The following is a 21,732-nucleotide window of genomic DNA, read 5'->3' as shown; positions in this document are numbered from 1 at the left end:
TTTCATTTTTGTTTCCAGCTAGTAATGAGCTCGATTTGCTCTGTGTCACGGTCACCCTGCTCAGATCATATGCTGGCTCTTGGAGACGAAAGACATGAGATCTGGAGTAGAACGGGCCTAAACTGAAAAGTTATGCAAAGATAACTAGTCTAAAGTGAAAATTATAGTTCAATCCTAATCCAATATGCAACCATGGTAATAAAAACTGGCCCAACATGTAATTCACTCACAAAAAAATGTTGCTTTATCAATATAAATAACTAAGGTTAAGAAATAGGCTACGCTGAAAAAGGTCGCTAAAATCAATTACAAAATTAAGTTCCAAAATTTAAATTTTAGCTGTAGCTAATAAACCAAATGCAGAATGATACTTTATCAGCCATAAAAGCCGATAAGAACAAATATTAAGACAAGTAGAGCTTTACTGTATGCAACAAATTAGTATAGGCACTAAAGGCCATGAAAATGAATACATCTTTTACGGCAAATTAAGCGCACATGTCCAAGATAGCCAGACATTCTACGGAATATCACTGTGCAAGTACATGGTCAGACATTGTGCTAATCAATACACTCAAATGAGAGCCAAAACTGTAACATCATGATCATTGATACAAGTTCTGAACAAACGCATTTTTTAGAAGTATGAATAACATCCAGTAGTGTCTGAAAGCAAGAAAATCTTTGTTGATTCCTCATCTAGCTCAGATAGCATCTCCCTGTCAAGAGAAGACCCAAATAAAAATAAAATCAGATTATAGTTTTGCACGTGTTAGAGAAAGGGGATTGCTAGAGCCTAGAGGTAGAGACGGACCTTTGAATTTGGATTATTTGATTTGGAGTCGAGCAACTTGTTTGCTATCCAGCTTGAAAGGAAGGAAATCGATTCCACCCATGTAAGGCTGCAATGCTTTTGGAACTTCGACACCATTCTCCTTCTGGAAGTTCTCCAAAATACAGCAAAGGGTCCTCTCAGTGGCAGTCAATGTTGAGTTCAACATATGAACGAATTGCTTGGATTGCTCATCATTCTGCAATTTGAACATCAAATCAGTGGCAATAACAGATGACTTTTAAGATAATTTGATCTACCAGCATCCAAGTGAAAAGATACCTTTTTCTGGCCATAACCTATACCAAGTCTCCTTGCTTGAAAATCTGTGCAATTTGAGCAGGACACTAATTCCCTATAGGTTTTTGATGCAGGGAACCATGCTTCTAAATCATACTTCTTAGCTGCAGCATCATTAAGAGCACCAGACACAATGGAGACAAGTTGGTACGGTAGGCCAATCTGTATAATAGACAATGAAGAAATGATTAGACATCAAAAGACAGTTCCGCATGTAACAAGGTGCTTAAGATGTGTGAAGCTTCCGATGTCTACCTCCTTGTAGAAATCTTCTGAATTTTTTATCATTTCTTCATGCATCTCCCAGGATTCATTGTCATTTGGACTTGTAACACAGAATTGCTCAATCTTTTCGAATTGGTGGACTCTGAAGATACCAGCCGTGTCCCTTCCATGTGAACCAGCTTCTTTCCGGAAGCAGGTGGAATATCCAGCATATCTAAATTGGCAAAACTATCATCAAACTGCTAGCGCACATCAACCAAACCAAACTACCTAAATTTAGACATTACCCACCTAATTGGCAATTCAGCAGGATAAATTCGATCACCTAGATGATACGCACACAGCGGTTGCTCGGATGTAGCGATGAGATACTTTTCCTCTCCATCGCCTGTTAGCTGTCAAATGCAACTATTTGTTATGAACTTGTTACATTAAAGAAAAAAAACTGACCTCATACCACTGAAATTACACTTGATCAGACTGAATGTATCATTTCCGGACTGCTTAACTATAATTACTGCAAATTCGTGAACATAGAACAGCAAAAGAATATATAAAACATAATTTAATTCATGAAAACATTAGAAACCACAACCACGATTCTCAATACCAATGATGTATAAAACCAGAGTTTCATTTGACTTGCCTTGTAAAGCTCTTCGTCAAATTGGGCCAACTGGGCACATTTTCCCATGGTTTCCTTTCTCATGAAAAAAGGAGTTTGCATTGGCTTGAAGCCTCGCTTTCTCAGAAAAGCGAGTCCAAAATTTATCAATGCCAAGTTCAGTAGGACACCTTCATCCTTTAAATAGTAACCCCTTCCACCTGCTACATCAGCACCTGCAAAAATTGGATAGGCAGTAAGTAACCTATAAATTTGAGAGACCAGGAAAAAATGGCAACAGTGGGATTCTGTGAATAGATCAAAGATCATTTTTAATTTTAATCAAAGAGTGAGCAATTATCCATATTTCTAAATGTTGGTATTCTACTATTCTCCCATCCTTGGAGAGGTATATACCTCCCTATTGTTCTAGTGACAAAAAAAAATAAATTGATTAAACTGATTAGAAGATAAATTCATGATTGGTAATGACAAAGCATTTCTGATTCTTGGGAAGAGTACATAGAGGTATATATACCACATATTGTTAATTACTCCCTCCATCCCAGTTTAGAGGGCACATATTACTTTTTTGTTAACATCCCAAAACACAGGACATGCTGGGGCTTTCAGCCAAAAGTGCCCGGCTAATTTGCATGCATGCATGCGAGCGAGGAGGTATTGGTCGAATTAGTTGCGTGTGCAATCTGACCCCGGTTAAATTGACCTATTGGTTTCATGCATGAGGAAAGGAAGTGCTTGAACTATCTAGATTTAATAGGGGTAGATCAGGAAGAAAATAAACTGCATGCAAGCTTCTTGGTCTTAGCAAAATACTATGTGTGCCCTGTAAATTGGGACAGGGGGAGTACGAGGTATATACCTCCACCTTGCAGATAATATACCTCCCGACTAACACATGTACATGTTACAAAATAAAAATTCAAGAATATTTACAAAGATGAGTTTTCAACCTTTATTCCAACTTTTAGCATTAATTTTGGTAACCCTGTTGTATATATCAAGTATGAGGTATATACCTCTCCAAGGATGGTAGAAAACCTCTCCTAAATAACAATTCATTCTAAGATTTTGGGCTTTTATACTCTAAACAGAAAATAGAAGTATATCTCAAGGGAAATGCACAGACAAGCAATCGACTATATCTTCAGATACTCCATATTATGTTAACTGGAAATGATAACAAAAGAAGAACAAAATCACAAGCAACTATAATGGAACCTCCAGCAGAAACAAGCTATTCTGGTAACTATCATCAAGGAAAGTATTATGCTTTGAACTTTGAAAAAACCAAAACCAAGCAACCATTTTAGAATAAAAATAATTCAAATGAGAGAGAATTATTTTACCATATACCTTTCTCCAAAGCTACTATGTCAAGCATCTTACAAAGATCCACGTGATTCTTCAAATTACCCTCCAGCCTCCTCTCTCCCCATGTCCGTACAATTAAATTGTTAGCCTACAAAGAAAGAATCAATCTCTATATCTAGATATATAATTTCAGAGGAATTCAGGGCATCTGTTTCGAATTTCTACAATTGGACATAGAAAAACCACAATCGATGAACCTAGCATATCTCAATCAACGCAATGTTGTTCGTGTTACTAAGCCATACTAAAATGGAATAGCAAAAACTTTTTAATCCACACAACTATAGGGTTTGCGCTGAACAGCTGTTCTACTGTCTCTGCATTATAAACAAGTGCCGGGAAACCTGCAAATCTAACAAACTTAACAGACCAAAAACTGTGCTAATGATCAATAGTCACGAAATCTAAGCATTCCACTTTTCAACACACCTCGTCATCGCTGACAGGGACGGATTCATGCACAATGTTTCCAATCGTCACGAGCTTGGCATCGAGCGTGCCCTTGGCCTCCTGCACCTCCGTCTCCTTGGCAGCCAACCTCTTCTTAATCTCTTCCGTGCTCTGAATCAGAGCCGACGCGTCCTCCTTTTTCTGCACAGCGGCATGCTCACCGTCTCACACGCAAATAAAAAAAAACCGCAATGTGGCCACGAAAATGGATCGGATCGAGAAGAACGTACAGCCTTGAGCTTGCCGATTTCCTTGCTGGTTTTGTTGAGCTCCTGCCGGATTTTGTCGAGCTCGAATTGCCCTGCGGCGAACAAGCATAACTAGTGGTCAGGGAAGGGACGGCGGATTCGCAAGGGGTTCGATCCCGCCCGGGTGAGTGAGAAGCCCCCTCTCTCTTACTCTGGCGCCACTGGTCGTCGAGGGCGATGACCTCGTCGACGAGCTCGACGGAGGCGGAGCGGTTGCGCTGCGACCTGCGGATCAGCTCCGGGTCGCCGCCCTTCTCCGTGCGGAAGAGGTTGATGTCGAGCATCTTCGAAGGCGTGCGGCGGCGGCGGCGGCGGCGAGCAGAGAGGGAAGGGTAGACGAGGAGGGTTTTGCAGCTTGTGCGGCTTTCTAGGGCTGCACACGGTTTTGACTTTTACGAGGCGGAGGCGCTCGGAGACGGCGGCGCGAGGCGATGGCGACGGCGCGAGGGGGAGGAGGCGGGAGAGGGATAGGGAGCGGCGCGGGGCTAGGGTTTGGGTGGGGATTTTCTTTTTCTTTTTTTAATACCGGCTAGAGGAAAATGAAGAAAAATAATTCCACGTCCATTCATAGGGTATGTTTACTTCACACTAAAATTAGTTTGGTTGAAATTAAAACGATGTGACGGAAAAGTTAGAAGTTTATGTGTAGAAAAATTTTAATGTGATAGAAAAGCGGAAGTTTGAAGAAAAAATTTGGAACTAAACTTGGCCATAGAATACTACTCCCTTCGCACTTTTTCTTCAAACTTTCAACTTTTCCATCATATCAAAACTTTCCTACACACATAAACTTCAACTTTTTTCTTCAAACTTTCAATTTTAGTCAAACTTTCAATTTTGGCGTGAAACTAAACACACCCTAAATACCTATGATTTGGCCTCAACCCTCCATGTAGGAGATTCTTCTCCACGTGCACATATATTGTTTCCCCCGATGCTCTTCATTACCCTGTGATAAACAGATGGCTTTTATCAGAAAGCATGCGAAAAGCATAAGAGAGAGGAAGGTTGACGATGATGACTTGGGAAGTGCTGTCGAGCTCCATGTCGTCCCCGCCCTGCCCCGAGCTAGATAGAGCCCACAAACAGACCGGCGAGGGGGAAAGGCACGGCGGCGGCTGGAGTGGGGACAACATCGTCGGATTGAGGAGAGATGAGGTCTCGTGACTCGGGTTGGCAGCGACCTTCGCGAGGAAGACAAGGTCACACGGCTTTGGTCGGCAACGACCTCCGCAAGGAAGACGCGAAGGAGGCGAACCGGCGGCGGAGGCGGTGGCGGTGCGTGAGAAGAGGGGAGGCCAAGTCTGTTACACCAAGCTCCATGTCCGTTGCCACCCCGAGCGCTAAGTCCGCTGCCGCTAAGCTTCCATGTCCGTCTCTGCCGAGGCGGGTAGGAGGGGGGGTGCCGGCGGGAGGAGGAAAAGGTGAGGTGGCGCCAGCGCCGATGGAGGGAGGATGGGAGAGGTGGTGCAGATGACGGCGTAGCCACCAATGGAGGTCGCGAGGAGGAGAGAGGAGAGGGGATCGGGTAGGGATGGTTGGGAAAGGGGGATGGGTTGGGAAAGGCAAAAAAGAGAAGATGAAAAAGTGTCTGCTAGTGGGACGGTGAGTTGTTTTATAGGAGTTTTATCCAATGTAGCATCTGGGTTCGATTTTGCACCATGACACATTGTGAATGGTCTAAGGAGTCCACGTATCTGATATTTTTTATATTTATTCTGTTTCTAAGATTATTATTGAAGTAGCTTGGGATAAGGTTTATAAGTTACTTCCTTCATCTCAAAATATAAGAACCATAATACCGTATGGGACATTTCTTAGGCTGTCCAGATTCGTAGTACTAGAAAATGTTCTATCTTATACTTGGGTTTTATATTTTGGGATGAAGGTAACAGTACTTCCTCTATCCCATAATATTAGACATGGTCAAACATGGTATGGTCTCTAAAACTAATTTTTGACTCATAATTTCTTATATATTATAAGTTTTGTAGCAACGAAATTATAACTATCTAAAAGTAAATTCAAATATCAATCCAATAATATTATTTTTAGAAAAAAATAATTTATATTATATTAATTATTGATTAATGTTTTAAATTTGAATCTTAAAATATATGCATGCCTTATATTACGGGGTGTAGAAAAGATGGCAAACATCAATTTGATCAATAACAATGACGTGTGGATATTCGTTCTCCATTTTTATTGCCCATGCCCATACATAAGAGTCTTAAGCAGATGTTTACATGCACTTGTAAAACACACATGTACACAACTGCGCCACTCGCCATCTGATCATCATGGCATTTTGTTTTCATGCATAATGTTGGTGTGCTCATCAATCGTGGCAATACATCTACCGCAGGATCAGAAGGGAAATAATACCGCCACAGGCCTCCAGCAGTAGCATGAACCCACTGCCCTACCTGATCCTACTACCACATGCTCCACCATTAACTGCCGGGACTGCATAGTTGAAGACTTGAAGCTGTCCTGGACTCTAGGAGGTTTAAATTAAACAGTTGTGACAATATCCAAAATAACCCTCATTGCCGTAACCCTTATCTCCGTAGGGAGCGTATCCTATGCACACAGGCCCTCGCGTGTACACACTGTGTACACCAACTAAAAATTATCACAAAAAATTCTAGGAAAATTCATACATGTACTTTTAATAGTATTACATCTACGTGCAAAGTCGCATCTTCAAATTCATTCTACATAGAGAATAACAAAAAAGATAAAATTCTGACAAAATTGCAACCTTAAAACTGTCAGATTTTTTTTTGTTACGGCTAAAATATAATGAATTTGACGTTAAGATTTTAACCCTAGGTGTAATACAATTGAAAGTATGTGTATGATTTTTTCTAGATTTTTTGGTGACATTTTTTAGTTGGTGTTCACGTGTGTACACGTGAGGGCCTGTGTGCATAGGATATGTTGCCATCTCCGTAACCCTTATCTCTAGTGTACTCTAGTCTTTTTTTTTTACCTCACCCCTTAATCTCCATAAAAAAACACCCGACATTGCTATATTTCGAGACGTTTTTATACCTCACCCCTTAATCTCTGAAGTAGCTATATTTTGAGACGGATAGAGTAGTTGGCAATTATTTTTTAATTTGAGAGTTTATATGCCCAAATGTATGTTAGAAGTGCTTAGGTATGTTTGGATAAAATATATTTTTGAAATTTCATAACAACTTTGGATGGAGATAAACTTTACATAAAAGGTTGTACGGCTCGATGAGAGCTACAACTACAAAGGTTGATGCCATTTTCATCTGAAATCACTTATTAGAATGTCAAGTTCTCAAACTATTAACTATTGAGAGTCTAGTATAGTATGCCAGCAAGAAGTGTCTTACACAGTGAGACGATAAGGATATTACATATGGAGAGAGGGTATACTGGATTTGAATCCCATGCACCATGCGTATTTCACAAGATTGCGTATTCACCTAAACGACTACGAATTCAATCTTGCAAGCACCAATTTCTCCGTGTTTACTCTTTCTTTACCTCGTGAAAACAGGCAATCACACGCCCTGCTTCTGTCTACAGCATGGTTACCCAGGTAGTCAGGTTACGACGGTAGACACTCGCATTTCGTTACCGCCTTGCAAAGTGAATTCACGTTCAAACTGAACAAAATTAGCAAGTATCACATTACCATTGAACTGAACGCAATATGGACATGAAGTACAGACAGTTAAGACTACGGTAAAATTGCACAAGCCATCAACTTTTGACGATGTAGTCAGTATCGACAGGTACACGAGTTCTGCACTCAGAAGTCAAGCTACTACTGGTCTCCAAGAGCTGGATTGTTTTATTAGTAGAGCTGAAGGTCATCACAGCTGATAGCAGCATCCAACACCGATCTGCTTTCCATGCTCTTCACCGAAGAAAAAATTGCATGTAGAGTTATTACATTGCCATAGCCTCAAAAGGAACAGTACGAGTTTGAGTGATTTGGGGCGTTGTCGACTAAGATTTATCTCACCTGACATGCCTACTCAACATGCGAGAAACCACCTCCAGTCTCAGACTTAGTTCTGCATCACAGAGGGAGATATAAGAGCTGCCTGATATTGGAAGCGGGAGATGCTAAAGAATAATGACAATGAGTTCAACAAGACATTTGCATGGAAACAGAGTGTTAGCACTCAGGAATTGGATGAATTAACTTCAAGTACTAAATAAAAGTAACTCCCTATTCATTTCGTAAAAAGTTTATTCATTTCGTAAAAAGTTTTTGAAGACAAAAACTCCTGGTTATAATTTAGAATCAGAAAGGAGCTACAAGTATCAATGAAAACATTGGTTAAGTATGTAATGCTGTTCAATTAGCAATTCAAGCTTTCAAACTGGAACAATGCTAGGAACATAAAAAATCTTGATATATTTATTGGGAGGATGGGAACTACATTAGTTAAATCACAACCTTCAGACTCGTTAAAAAGAAAAGGAGACCAAAGCGATGATGCAACTATTAGAGTGATACACTGGCAAAAACGTTGCTGTGTGAAGCATATAACAATATGCAGCCCTTTCATAATTTCACTATTTTAGAAATGGTAGAAATAACAAATAGTCTCTTTTTAAAAAAAATAAATGACATGAGTAGTTTCAAATCATAATAACTTACTTGTGATCAGATGGATTAGGCATTATTTCATACACAATTGTGGCCACAACATCCCTTTTGTTCTGCAATTGGCAGAATTTTGAAATCAAAGCATCAGCACGATATCCAATTACCTTTTTAAACTAAATAAGCAAGGCTTTGGTACCTGAGTAGCTTCACCACGCAACCCAATGTAATATATCTTAGTTGTGTCACCTCCAAAGTTCTCAGGGAAATGTAGAGTTAGGTTAGCCACACCCTGGAACCTTGAATACCTGGAAAAAGCAGCAAAATCATATAAAAGATAGGGCAAAAGTTAAGCCAAGCTGCTACGCGTTGAGCATACATAAAGCTTAGCAGTTAAAAAAAAAAGCAAGAAAGCAAAGCAATCTGGTGCATAACTCTACTACCTTATTTGCAAAGTGTGAAATTTCACTACCGTCAGTGCAAAATAACTCTACTAGTATCGGTTCACATTACCATCAATGAAAGCATATAATGAATTTCAGAGTGCCTAGCACCAGAGTATTGCGTATACCCACTAAATTTTGCCCGCCTAATGGAACAATATTCAGAAACACACTTTTTTAGCTTGAAAATTACAATTTGACTGAACGATTCATGAATGTTAGCAAGACCAGCATACTAGACCAGAACAAACGGGAAATGGAAAAACCTTGTTTGGTACTCAAGAACTCCCTGCAAATTCTCTGCCAGCTCCCATTCCTAATCAAACAAATACCACCTCAAATTACAGCTGATATCTTCTTATTATGGCATGGATAAGACGAGAAGAAAATTAAAAACCACACCTGCACAGGTTGCATATTTTGAGCATCATTGAAGTCAATGCCTTCTCGGTTGATAAACCTGTAACATATGTCAAGGTATTCTTAATAAATTTTGTACCATTACATTCTGTTAAGAGGGACAAATAGATGAGTCAAGTAACAGAAAAGATAGAGCTCTGAGACTAACGCTCTCATTCTAGAAGGGCTTGTTCCATCTGCACCACCAACAACAGAGATGCTCTTGATCTTGACGTCTGATGTAAACCTACAACCAAAGGGTACAAAGGATTACACAGATTTATAAATTCTGGATAGGCATTATAAACAGAATAGAAGGGGTAAAAACCCAAGTCTTACCTCATACACAAGTCTACACAGCAAGCTATGGAGAGCAAAAATAGATGTATCAACAAAACTAAATGTATCTGGACATGAACTTTCTGCAAAAGTAGAGCACAAGAAGCACTGACAAGCATATTGAATGATCGTTATCTCTGCTTTTTCTAATTCGGACCGAGCACTACTTGTTTTTTCCAGGATAATATCCTAATGGAAGGGGGAAAATGTTTTGGATGGGTCTATAGCATCCAGTTTACCTATTGAGGACTACCCTTTCACAGCATATATACAATTCATGGTGTGCAAAAGCTGGCTTGCAGTTGGCGCAAGCATGTTTAAAGAGCATTGAAGCTTTCGCACAAACAATTGATAGAAGGATGTGCAAAAATAATCCAAAGGAAGCGCAAACAGACTGATAAATGACTGCTGGGAATATCTATCAATTCAACATGCACAAGATCTAGCCTGGAGTGAGAGCTGAGTACAATAACACTAACCAACAGGCCTGGAGTGAGAGCTGAGTACAATAACACTAACCAACAAGATGGATGTCTATTTCCTTCACAGACATCTTTTTAACTTAATGGCTGCTGGGTATATCAATCAATTCAACATGCACAAGCTATACCTTGTAGTGAGAGCTGAGAACAATAACACAAACAAAGGATGAAAACTAAAAGTCCATATGCTACATGTTCTTACTAATGAAACATCAAACAGTTTTGGTCTAAACACTACTGCAGTCCTGCATTCAGAAGATGATTGTACGAAAATAGTTCAGGATGTGGTTGTGTGTTCCTTTCGAGCTTGTACACAAAGCACCAATTGATTGGAGTAAGAAAAACAGTGGGGAAAACACAGATATATGATATATCTAATTAGCAAGTGGCATACTTACGGGATGAAAACAAGTAACTCAGGGTCACCCTCATTACTCTCCAGAAAACCCTGGTGCAATAAGGTTTCTCGTAAGAATGCAGCGCAGAGATATGAAAGGAGTGTCAAGAAACAGGATCTATGTTGAAATCAATACCATGGGCCAAAATTTCCAGCTCGCTACTACACAGCTTGCAGAATTAAATAATTTTGAAAAAAAAAACAGAATTAAATGATGAAACCTTATACAAGCAGAACGCCGATATTGAAGGTCTCATGCAGAAGAAAGGGTTTGTTTTCTCCATATCATACTATAATATACATATCAAAATATTTTTATACCCACCCTGCTGGCCTTCTAACACTACATTCCTGCTTGCTTAATCATTTATGAACATATAGCCTTTTTTTTCCTTCCCTAACTATTTTATATCTATTTTATACTGTCTTTCTATGTGGAAAGAAGTGCAGAACTGACTAGTATCTAGTATTTAGGAGGACAGCTAGTTTCCTTCATTGAATTTTAACACAAGAAAAGAAGTATATCATTCTCACTGAGGCGCAGCAATCAACACTTAAAAGTAATGTGGTACCGCAGCTAAACTATAAACACCTTAAGCTCATGCCATCTTTGGGATATGACCCGAGAGGACAATATATGTTAGAACACACCAACATGTGTCAACGAAACAGAAGGGTTGCAACTAGAGTACTAGACAACTCCTACTGGCAGCTGAGTGGCAGTTATCTAGAAAAAAAACGCTGGACACCAACGAGGAACTTGGTGTCAATCAATTAAGAAGAAATGTCAGCATGCGCACGAACCGAACACAGGACTTGGGGTTAAGTCACATCTGCCACTGCACTAGCAAGTGCTTCTCACAGTTTATGTAGAAACATTTGCTAAAATCCAGTCAGCGAGATCGCTGGCCTTCCCAACTACTATTTTTTCAAGATAATACACTCATTCCAAAAAGAATAATACTACATTTGAGTTTATGAGGGTTATGTTCTAAAAATGTTTTTGGCAGCTTGTTGTTACAGATTTAAAACCCTGAAACAAGCAAGATTCTTCATCTCCCGCATCTCTTAGTGAAACCCTACGCTTCGCCGATTACTGCTGACATGGGTAGGCAGAGACATTGCTACTGCTACATTACTACATACCCCAGAGGTGTCGAGGCGCTGCTCCCAGGGCTTGAAGACCGACTTGACGCTCCCCGCCACAGATTCGTTCAGAGCCACCACCTGTATATATGTATATGATGATGCAGCAGTATAAGGGCAAACACCATCAAAAAAACACACAAAAAAAATCAAACCCATTGCCCTAACATGCCATCTCTAGATTTCGTCTTTTGTTTTTCATCCGCACGATTAAACGCGGAATATATAGATGAACTAATAGGGAATCAACATCAACAGCAATTTCAAAGAGGAACATCAAACGAAGTGAGTGATACGGGGGCCAATCCATCTGATCAACCAGGCGAGCGAGGGGCAGAGAGAGAGAGGGACCTTGGGGACGTCGATGTGGTTGAAGAGCGACCAGTCGGCGGCGCAGTTGTGATCCTCGCAGCTGTGGTCGTGCAGGCACGCCATCCTCTCCCCTCCTTCTCCCCCACTTCCCCTTCCTTTCTCTCTCCCTCCCTCCCTCCCTCTGAAATCTGAATGACGCTGGCGATGGTGGTGGTGTTTGATTCGCTCTTCACTCCCTAGTCGCGGATTAGCAGGAGGCGGATATATAGCAGCGGCCTGTTGTTTCCTTTGCTTTGCCTCTGGTTTTTATCGCATCTCTCTCCTGTTTCTCTTGGTCTAGTCTATCCGTGTAACGCCTTTTTCGGCATCGTGACGAGTGTTCTAGAGGGATTCTTCAATGTCTCGTCACATCTTCTCCTCTTCCCTTGAGAAATCTCTCGCCCATATATACTAGGAGTATCCAAAAAAAAAGAAAAAAAAACTCGCAAGGGTGCCAAATCACACGTTTGGTCGGTGCTGCTCGTGGGACGGTGGGGTAAAAAGGCCCTGCGCCTGCTTCGATCGCCACGTCTCCCCTTTTCGATCCAAATCATGGAGTACTATTCATCAGGATAAGTCCATTATCATCCATCGTATCAACAACAGAAAGAAAAAAAATAAAGCAGAAATCTAACTTTGGACTCAAAGAGCACATGGAACAGAACACGGAAAGAATAGGGGTGAAGGTAACAAATACAGTGCATACAAATGTCTGCATCCTTACTCCTATATTCTTTTATCATTCTGGGTTTTCCCACAAACACACATCCAAAGCTCACCAAGAAACAAAACCGCTACTACTTCAGCTAATAGCATGCAACCTGCCGTTTCCTACTTGCAGTCTAGAGGATCAAATGAAATGGGAGGTGTCAATATACATCAGTGGCTGTTACGGGGCACGTATGCTGCGACAAAAGAATCGTATGGTGTTGTGTTACAGGCTTAGCGCACGCATGCGGCAATGAATCTGTTAGCTACCAATTTCTGTATACTTTCTTCTGTGACGGACAATCACCACATCCACTCTCAGATAGGAAGCAGCATCCCAGGAGGAAACCAAAATCTTGTCGTCAGCTCATGTACCTGGAGTCAAGCAGATGATTGTCTTGACAGATCCATTTTTGGATCTTACTAAAACAGTCGAGAGCGTGATAGACGTGCTATGATCTCAATGTGCTACGTGAGTATCTCCACAAACTGACCGCTAACACTATTGCGCCAGCCATGCCAGCCAAAATCTGCAGGAAAGACGGATCTCAAAATGGTGAGGTGAGGAAGAGCCATGGGTAAAGACTAAATTGAAGCAAATGGCATGATAAATGAATGTCTAACCTTTGCGTCTCTGCTAAATCCACCAGGGCTCCAAGTAAGCAGTGCCTTAAACGAGTTCCAGCAGGATGACTTCGGCATAAGAATAACTACAGTGAACTGTTTTCTGCAAGGGAAAGGCACAACTCTTTGCAAGGCCATTTGCATCGATTGTGGTGTCAAAGCCTCTCTAACCTTTAGACGTCCCTCATCTTGGATCTGTAGAAATAAAAGTAATGGATGTACTCAGCAACTCAATGGGGGCAATTTCAAACACTAATAATGACAGACTGACAAATACGGGCCAAGAACGCAACTAAAGACCTACAAGCATATGGGTGTGCTAATATGTATATCTTTAATGCAAGGATGTGCTAATATATTTATCACCACTTAAACGACAAGTCAGTAAGTAACTGGAGAAGTCATAAATTAAGCAGCATTGAACCATACAAAAAGTATCACACTGATACCTCAAAGGTGGATCCAACATCTCCAGAATAAACCCTTGATTGATAGCTCCGCAGAACTCGATCCAGCCAGTAGTAATTTTCCTGTGGTTTCTCAAAGATTAGAACACTATGCACTATATTGGCACGAATTTGATAAAGATAAACTTCACTAAACCTGTAATCCATTTTCATGAGCTCTTTGTTCAATTTCAAGGATAGTTAATACGTCTTCTTCAGAAGGGCCTTCATTTTGTAGAAATGATATCTCTTCCAGCACAAAGTCAACCTGAAGAAATTCGAAGTGACTCAAGATTGAAACTGCTTACAACAAAATAGCATACAGGTTAACCAGAGGATATAGAGCATACAAGTTTGGATGACATGTCTGGATCGCATGAAAAATTCACACTTATATCTCCACGAATATCTCCACTTCTTGAAGGTTTGTTGCCACCTAAGAAGACACCTACATTGACTGAGTAAACCTGCAAAACAAAAGGATGTATTTAATGGACAAAAAATGTTACACAAAGTTACGGGAATGGTCAATCCAGACAGTGTGCAGGATCAAGGCACTCTACCTGTCCATATTTGAAACGAAGCACTTGCATGATTTTCGTCTCCAGAAGTTTACTTAGAAACCCAACATAGTGAATATCCTCTGTCTATAGATACAGCAGAACACATATTTAAGGTGGTGGGTAGTATTTCCATGGTACTTTATAAAGAATTTTCTATGAATGGGTACATACCATTGTTGTGCTCTTTAAAACCACAGGAAATCCTAGTTGCACAAAGCATTGAGCTTCAACCATAGGGCTGCGAACAACTTCTCTGGAAAAATGACACACTTTATAGTAAGACTATAATAGATCATAAGGCAACTTTTTTTATCGAACATGCGGGAGAGCTGCGTATCATTGCATTAAAGAAGGGTAAAACCCATACGGCACACACCCAACTTTATATCTAAAAAAGAAAACTGTATGGTTTCTTAGTCCTGCATACACATGAAGGACATAAAACGAATGCAGGCAAACTAGTGCAAAAGGGGCAGTAGCAAACCTAATAATAGTCTCCGGAAACTTGAATGGCAATCCTTTTAGATCATCACGAGTAAGTGGCAGAACTGCATTCCCTACGTTAGGTATTCCACCCTACAAAGTAGACTCAACCAGCATTACAACTGTTATTCGTCACCTCTGAACAATAATAGAAGGCACAGAACATACCAAGTACTGCAGAATCAGTGGAACTGAGATAGATGGGTCTATGTTTCCAACTATTACAACAGTAAAAGCTGATGGATCCTTGAAGCAATTGTTGAAATATTCACACGCTCTTATTGGATCCACCTTCTTCAAGTCACTTATTCTAATTGGCTGCAAAAGGAACTCTAGTAAACTTCTAGGCAGTAATATGAAGACCGCAATGGAACTTATTGGTGTTTTTCTGTTAAGATACCTTAAAGAAGTATGAATTCCCGTAATTTATCTCCCGTGCACGATTTGCAAATGCAGTGTAAGGATCTCTTTCTTGAGCATAGATAGCTTCCTCTGCCATTTGCATTACTATTTTTACTTCTTCCTCTCTTGGCTCCACCTTTGTTGTAAATAATTGGTAGACAAGCTGTATTTAAGAAGGCAGCCAAACATAAGAATAGGTCCACATTTTGCAAATACATGAAATTGTTGTTATGCCTGATATGGTGCAATTAGGATAATATTGCAGTATTGCACTGATATTGTTTTTATGCCTGTATTGATTAGGATAAGAGTCCAAAGACCAAGGAATAGGGCACTCGCCTAGTCGCCCTCACTTAGGGTCAGCAAGGTTTCTCCCTATCAAACCAAGAGAGGCTCTGAAGCTTATTGAACAAACTTTATATACATTACTTGATTTGTAATGGTGCCCCTACGAAAATAATCTCTAAGATAATAATAATAAAAAAAAAACCCATCTCTATCTTCCTACCATATCTTATCTCTTCCTAACTAAGGCCCCATTCTAACTTCATAAAGATACAGATTTTTCCTCGTTTTCCGTTAGCGCGCTTTTTAAACTGCTAAACGGTGTATTTTATGCGAAAACTTTCTATATAGAAGTTACTTTAAAATATCAAATAAATCTATTTTTCAAGTTTGTAATAATTAAAACTTAATTAATCACGTGTTAATGGCTTTCTCGTTTTGCGTGCCCACTTTTAATCTTCATCTATAGAAGATTCGAACGGGGCCTAAATGGTCTCTGATGTTTATTGGATTCCTCCCTAATATTTCACTTAGCCTGCCATAGTTGTACAGGATAGCCCAATGCTAGTGCGCCATAACACAATCAGCATGTTTTGTCTGTTAAAATATTCATATTTAAGAAAGCTTTTTGCGGACCTGCAAAGCAGTTTCAAGATCTGAAGGTGAGCAGTCCCCAGAAAATGATCTCATGTATGCCCCAACTTTTGTACCGACTTCAGCTCTCTTGCCAGCAAGCATGTCCATCAGGACAGATGGTCTGTAGCCAAAAATGCCAATCTCTCCTGCTATTGTTGAACCCATTGAACATGAGGTATATTCATCTTCAGACAATTCAGACAGACCACCATAGGCAAACCCAGTAAAAACAACCTGCAAATAGTTCAGCATTGAAAAGAGCATGAAATGAATCACCAGACGATTTGACATTACAGCTGCAACACAAAAACTGCTATCTCATATAGTTAATGATTTAAATGACACAGGACAAAGGTGGTTGACTGGTTATTGTCATGAAAGGTAACACAGTACTGTAATTCCAATGTAAGCATCTATGCAGTACTGTTGTAGTGTTCATACGCTCAAATGGTAAATTGGCACTAAACTACTGATGTATTTCTTCATGGTTGTAGCTGACTTCGGTTTTTCCCTTCATCCCTCAATTTTGCTTTCATATATAGCAACACCGATCAGAAAAAGAATAGCTCCAGATTCAAAGAAAATTGATAAACTGTCAACTGTTAGCTAAAAAGTGCAGCAGTGGTTCAATGTCCAAAGAAACATAGATACGAAGGAGAGCTAGACAGATAGTGCGTCAGAAATGCACAAGCTAGTTTGGTGTAGATGCCTATTGCCATCCCTTGTATGTGTCAAGACATGAAAATCATTGACTCTTGAAATATCTATATCTATACTACTATTAAAAGACAGTAGGGGTGGTGGTGAGTCCGCCACCATCACCACCATCGTCATGCAACATGTGGACCATGATATAGTACAACACATGTAAATGCTATGCTTGCTCTTTGTATTAGCGTAGACAGTCTATAGTCTAGTCTACGCAACTCTTTCATTTTCTAACCATGGCATTTTTTGTTTTGCTTTTTAAGATGAAAGATCTTGTTCAATTAAAAATATTTTTAACAAGGACTTAATTTTGCTATTTTTAATAATCCGTTGCAACGCATGGGCATTTGGCTAGTTTACTATAAAGACTGAAAATGGATAGGACAAAATCAAAACAGTTAGCCATGTGTTCCTCACAATCCTACAATACTGAGCTAATATTCACTAGATCTGTACCTTGCATGTGCCCTAACCTAATACACTTGTCGTGAAGTGCAGCTTGATTTAGTAATGTAACTAACATTAGAGAGTATTCTCAAAAGGAAAATGAGAAATGCTGGAGAAAGTGTTATAACCTAAGAAGATCAAGATAGGAAGGCCTGCAAGTAACAAAACAGCATTGGATCAGTAAATAGGTAAATGCTAATAACCTGATCATCAAGAAAGTCAGTACACTTGTAGCAAATTCGCATGCCATTCGAAAGTATCATCTCTGTAGCACCAATTCCTGGGTGCTCCACTTTATCAAGAATACTCCTGCAATGGCATTTGCAGAGTACAAGGGTAAGAATAGTGATATAACGAAATGTTGATAACAGGAACAACATAATATACTATGATTTCAACAAAACTAGTTACAGAAGACAGTCAATCATGAGACAGCTAATACCCTGGCTCTGGACTTTGGCTGACAATTTCTTCAGGGATTTGCTCTTCATCCCATGGAGGAATAGCGTTGTCTTGTTCAAGAGTGTTGACTTTCAATACAACTGCTTTCAAATCCTCCAAAGAAGCATGGGCATGAGGTTCAACTACCTTGATAACACAGCTGCTTATTGTTGAAAAGTTTGCTGCAAACTTTACCACTTCCGCAGAAGAAATATCTAGTTGAGAGTAAACAGAGATTAATACTTAGATAATTTAATAACTATGGCGACATGAATCATGCAAGGAGGCCCAAGATTTTGTAATAACTAATAAAGGAAAGGTAATTCAGAATTCAAATTAGAAATATGAGCTCCAAATAAAAACTAGGTCTCGGTAAAACTTATACATACGGGGTAGAAGAGTCTTCTGCAACTGTGCTTCATATTCAATCCCGACAACAGGATCTTCATGAAGAAAATGCTGCAATGAATGGGACAGTTAACGTTAGTGCTTCTGATAAGTTGTAGGAGATGAACATCATGCTTTAGTTGAGATGTTGGACATACTTGTAGACACATTAGTATTTATTACAGCAATTCATATTAAAACATGACATGGGAAAATAACAGTACAGAAAATGAGATACAACATTATAATCTGAACTAAGCCCCCCTTTGGTGTAGCTACTACACAGAAAAAGGTTATTATGCTGCCAAATGAAAAGGCCTGCAGCAGCTTATGAGTAACCAGAAGCTAATATTACGCTGAGAAGCAAAAGGTGTCTTCCACCAGTTTCTCCACAAGCAGAAGCTGTGCAAAAAGGGTCCTAAGAAATGAATAACAACTTCAGAACACATAGCATTAGGCTAAACCTGGTGGAAAAAAGAATCATGATATGCAAATGATAGAAAGCTATTAAGCCATATACTGGAGTAGTGGTAAGCTAGAAAATTGCACGAACCTGCAAGAATTCATCCCGAAGGGTTGTTGACTGCATCTGATCACGTTCCAAATATGCAGACTCGATATCTGACATCATTAAAGCACGTGCAATGGATATCTCACGTTCAGAAAATCCATGGAGCCGAACCCTAGCAACCTTTTCTTTCACAGGAAAAGGAAAACTTGTCTGAATCTCTTGGAATTGAAATCCCAATAAATCTCAAGATTGAGAAAATGGTTGTTTCCCAACAATAACAAAATGTATGCTTTCGCAAGATGCGCTAATCATTGAGTACACCAAGATATATGTGAATCAAGTAAGAGTGATGCACTTGCATATTGTTGTGATGGAATTTCACATTTCATTGTACTACATTGAATCAACTGGTGGCACTCTAGATCTGCTGTCATTATGCTATAACAAAGTCATGTTTCTCCTTAAATAAATGTAACCTTGAGGAACCTGACCTTTGCATAAATGTAGTACGAGTATTGACTAGAAAATCGTTTTCTCATTTTTCCTTCAGAGACCAAAGTTTTAAAGTACCTCAAGCAGCATAGACTCAAGAGCCTCGACTGTTCCCCTTTCGCGACAACTGGATGTCATAATATATGCCTTCACTGGTCGTACAAGAGCATCTGCAGCTGAAGAGCAAGAGAAGTATGGAGGATCATTCCTGCGAGATATTTTGAACAGCCTTTGGTTCAAAGCACAATGAAACATTGACTCTGCCAGAGAATCCCGATAATCCGTCACCGTTTTAATTCTATCAGCAGGCATCTTGCAGCTAACAACAACAGCTGACTGTTTTGGGGTATAGGAGAAACAGAAAAAAGAAGTGTATTAATGAAAACATTCAGTCACTAGCAAAATATATTCAACACATTTGAAGCACTATAAAGTACCAACCCCTGCAGCTTCAGATTCCACAAAGCATGAAAACCGAGGTTCAACATGCGATGGTACTGGAAAATCTGGTATAACTGGTGGAGGACATGAAGGTGGGGCTTTCTGGCCAAAGTGCTCCTTTATCATTTCAACAACAGCCTGCAGTAAATAATGATGCACAAAAGAAAGTCAACATACAGATAGATTGTGATTTGAGCATGCTAAGTTAGAGCAAATACAAACCTGTGTATCTGGGAAGTCCCCTACAGCAAAGACAGCCATGTTGCTTAGATGGTACCACTTATGGTAAAAGTGCCTAACAGTCTCATGAGGAACAGTCCGTATCACCTTCTCAGTACCTATAGGCAGGCGTTCTGCATACTGAGACAAAGGACATTAACAAGCAATACCATTTAGATACTTGCAGTTCCAAATACAACAACACTGATAGGAAGATATAAGCCACAACTTATTACCCCACCAATAAAACCGAGCATAAGAGGAGTAAATTACTTGAGCTAGACTTGAACATAAGTTACATAACATAACTTTTTTTCATGCATATAGGAGATTGATGTAACAATTATACGAGGACTTTGACCAATACCTTGGAGCCTTCGAACAACAATGCCCAATGGGAATCCTGCATCCTCCCAGTAGCATTACGTCCACCCCTATACTCCTCCAATACAGCACCCCTCTCTTTCTCCAAATCCTCCGCCGACACACGAACCTTTCACCACCATTACCAAGCATCAGTCGCACCAGTGTCAAACCATGAACAAACGGCACAGCCATTGCCGTGAACAAGCGGGAAGCACATTCTCACCTCAGAGCTGAACTCGGCCAGGACTGAGATGGCCTGGGAGAGCAGGCCGGGTTTGTCGACGGGGACAAGCAGCTCGTAGATGGTCTCGTCGGAGGAGGTGAGCGCGTTCTGGCAGGCGCCGAACTCGGCCCCGATGCTCTCGAGGAACTTGACGATGTCGTGGTTGGTGTAGCGCGACGTGGCGCTGAAGGCGAGGTGCTCGACGATGTGCGCCACCCCGCGCTCGTCCTCCTCCTCCACCACCGACCTGCGCGCGCGCGCGCGCGTGCGTCAAGCCCGCACACGACGCGAAATCAGAAAGCAAACTCGCGAAATCGTTGGGGGCAGCGAGCGAGGGAGTACTGACCCGACCTTGACGGCGAGGGAGAGGGCGGCGCGCATGCGGGGCTTGGGGTTGGAGCGGACGTAGTAGGCGAGGCCGTTGGCGAGGCGGCCGTACGCGACGCCGACGGGCTCCGCGGGGAGCGGCTCGTCCATGGAGACGCTGACCATCTTCAGCGACCGGAACCCGACGCCCCGGCGCAGCCTCCTCCCCGGGGCGGGGGCGCCGCCGCCGCCGCCGCCTCCCCCGGCCGGCGGCTCGGTCGCCGGCGGGAGCAGATCCATGGCCGCACTCGAGCTCGCGCACGCGGCGGTGGGGGGAGGAGAGAGGGATCGGGTTGCGATGCTGGGGTCCGGGAGGGGGGGTCGGTCGGCCGCGTGCGACTGTGCGAGGCGGATGCGATGCGGTGCGATACGTGACAAATCCGCAGTGCGGTGACGTAGGCACGGAGATTTGCTTTTTCTGTTTTTTTCTTCTTTTGTGGCTTTTCGGTGGGCTGGTGGATTGGCCCGGATCGGGTTAGGGTGGGCCGGAGAGGACGGGAGCTGGTTGGGCCAAAAGGGGAAAAGGGAGTAAAGCGTCGCGCCGCGCCGCTGGAGGTCCGGCAGGGAGGCTTTTAAGCCTCTCACAGTGCAAGCATCCACTATGAGGTACCACAGGGTAACACGTAGGATGAAGAGCTGCAAAGACATTTTCTCCACAGTGCAAGCATCGATAGTGGGACCCACATATACTACTTTACCAATCCCCTCGTCATCATAGCAGCATCCTCCCTCCCCTCCTCACATCACTAATCACGCCCTCACTTCCCCCA

General features: G+C 41.3%; 3 protein-coding genes across 6 annotated transcripts; all 3 read right to left on the bottom strand.

Annotated features, from left to right (window-relative positions):
• Positions 1-404: 404 nt before the first annotated feature.
• LOC4324679 (serine--tRNA ligase) lies at positions 405-4,493 on the bottom strand. The gene is made up of 10 exons (XM_015766953.3): positions 4,206-4,493; positions 4,037-4,107; positions 3,786-3,947; positions 3,339-3,444; positions 2,004-2,197; positions 1,649-1,752; positions 1,388-1,571; positions 1,115-1,294; positions 815-1,031; positions 405-719 (listed from the first exon to the last, which is right to left on the bottom strand). The coding sequence occupies exons 1-9, from the start codon at positions 4,336-4,338 to the stop codon at positions 828-830; spliced, it is 1,338 nt and encodes a 445-aa protein (XP_015622439.1). The 5' UTR covers positions 4,339-4,493; the 3' UTR covers positions 405-719; positions 815-827.
• Positions 4,494-7,705: 3,212 nt separating this feature from the next.
• On the bottom strand, positions 7,706-12,413 carry LOC4324678 (uncharacterized). 2 transcript variants are annotated; one of them, XM_026026523.2, is made up of 10 exons: positions 12,215-12,413; positions 11,864-11,944; positions 9,839-10,768; positions 9,669-9,746; positions 9,503-9,560; positions 9,367-9,416; positions 8,857-8,965; positions 8,712-8,773; positions 8,067-8,118; positions 7,706-7,958 (listed from the first exon to the last, which is right to left on the bottom strand). In XM_026026523.2, the coding sequence occupies exons 3-9, from the start codon at positions 9,955-9,957 to the stop codon at positions 8,076-8,078; spliced, it is 519 nt and encodes a 172-aa protein (XP_025882308.1). In that variant the 5' UTR covers positions 9,958-10,768; positions 11,864-11,944; positions 12,215-12,413; the 3' UTR covers positions 7,706-7,958; positions 8,067-8,075. The 2 variants fall into 2 exon arrangements, with proteins under 2 accessions (XP_025882308.1, XP_015615828.1); XM_015760342.3 differs by having other exon boundaries at positions 10,719-10,768.
• Positions 12,414-12,870: 457 nt separating this feature from the next.
• Positions 12,871-21,232, bottom strand: LOC4324677 (zinc protease PQQL-like). Of its 3 annotated transcripts, XM_015760316.3 has the most exons (22): positions 20,943-21,232; positions 20,597-20,843; positions 20,375-20,500; positions 20,011-20,148; positions 19,789-19,926; positions 19,426-19,683; positions 18,898-19,035; positions 18,700-18,762; positions 18,347-18,416; positions 17,959-18,172; positions 17,720-17,825; positions 16,362-16,595; positions 15,439-15,603; positions 15,207-15,356; positions 15,040-15,131; positions 14,727-14,808; positions 14,556-14,639; positions 14,343-14,459; positions 14,150-14,260; positions 13,996-14,076; positions 13,547-13,741; positions 12,871-13,452 (listed from the first exon to the last, which is right to left on the bottom strand). In XM_015760316.3, exons 1-22 carry the CDS (start codon positions 21,200-21,202, stop codon positions 13,375-13,377), a joined length of 3,147 nt encoding a protein of 1,048 aa, XP_015615802.1. In that variant the 5' UTR covers positions 21,203-21,232; the 3' UTR covers positions 12,871-13,374. The 3 variants fall into 3 exon arrangements, with proteins under 3 accessions (XP_015615802.1, XP_015615812.1, XP_066166204.1); XM_015760326.3 differs by lacking the exon at positions 18,700-18,762; XM_066310107.1 differs by lacking the exon at positions 18,700-18,762 and having other exon boundaries at positions 20,948-21,232.
• Positions 21,233-21,732: the final 500 nt, after the last annotated feature.

This window comes from Oryza sativa, chromosome 1 (genome assembly GCF_034140825.1).
Source record: "Oryza sativa Japonica Group chromosome 1, ASM3414082v1".
Lineage (NCBI taxonomy): Eukaryota > Viridiplantae > Streptophyta > Magnoliopsida > Poales > Poaceae > Oryza > Oryza sativa.
Note: the sequence above shows the minus strand (reverse complement) of the source record. Positions and strands in the feature narration are given on the sequence as shown.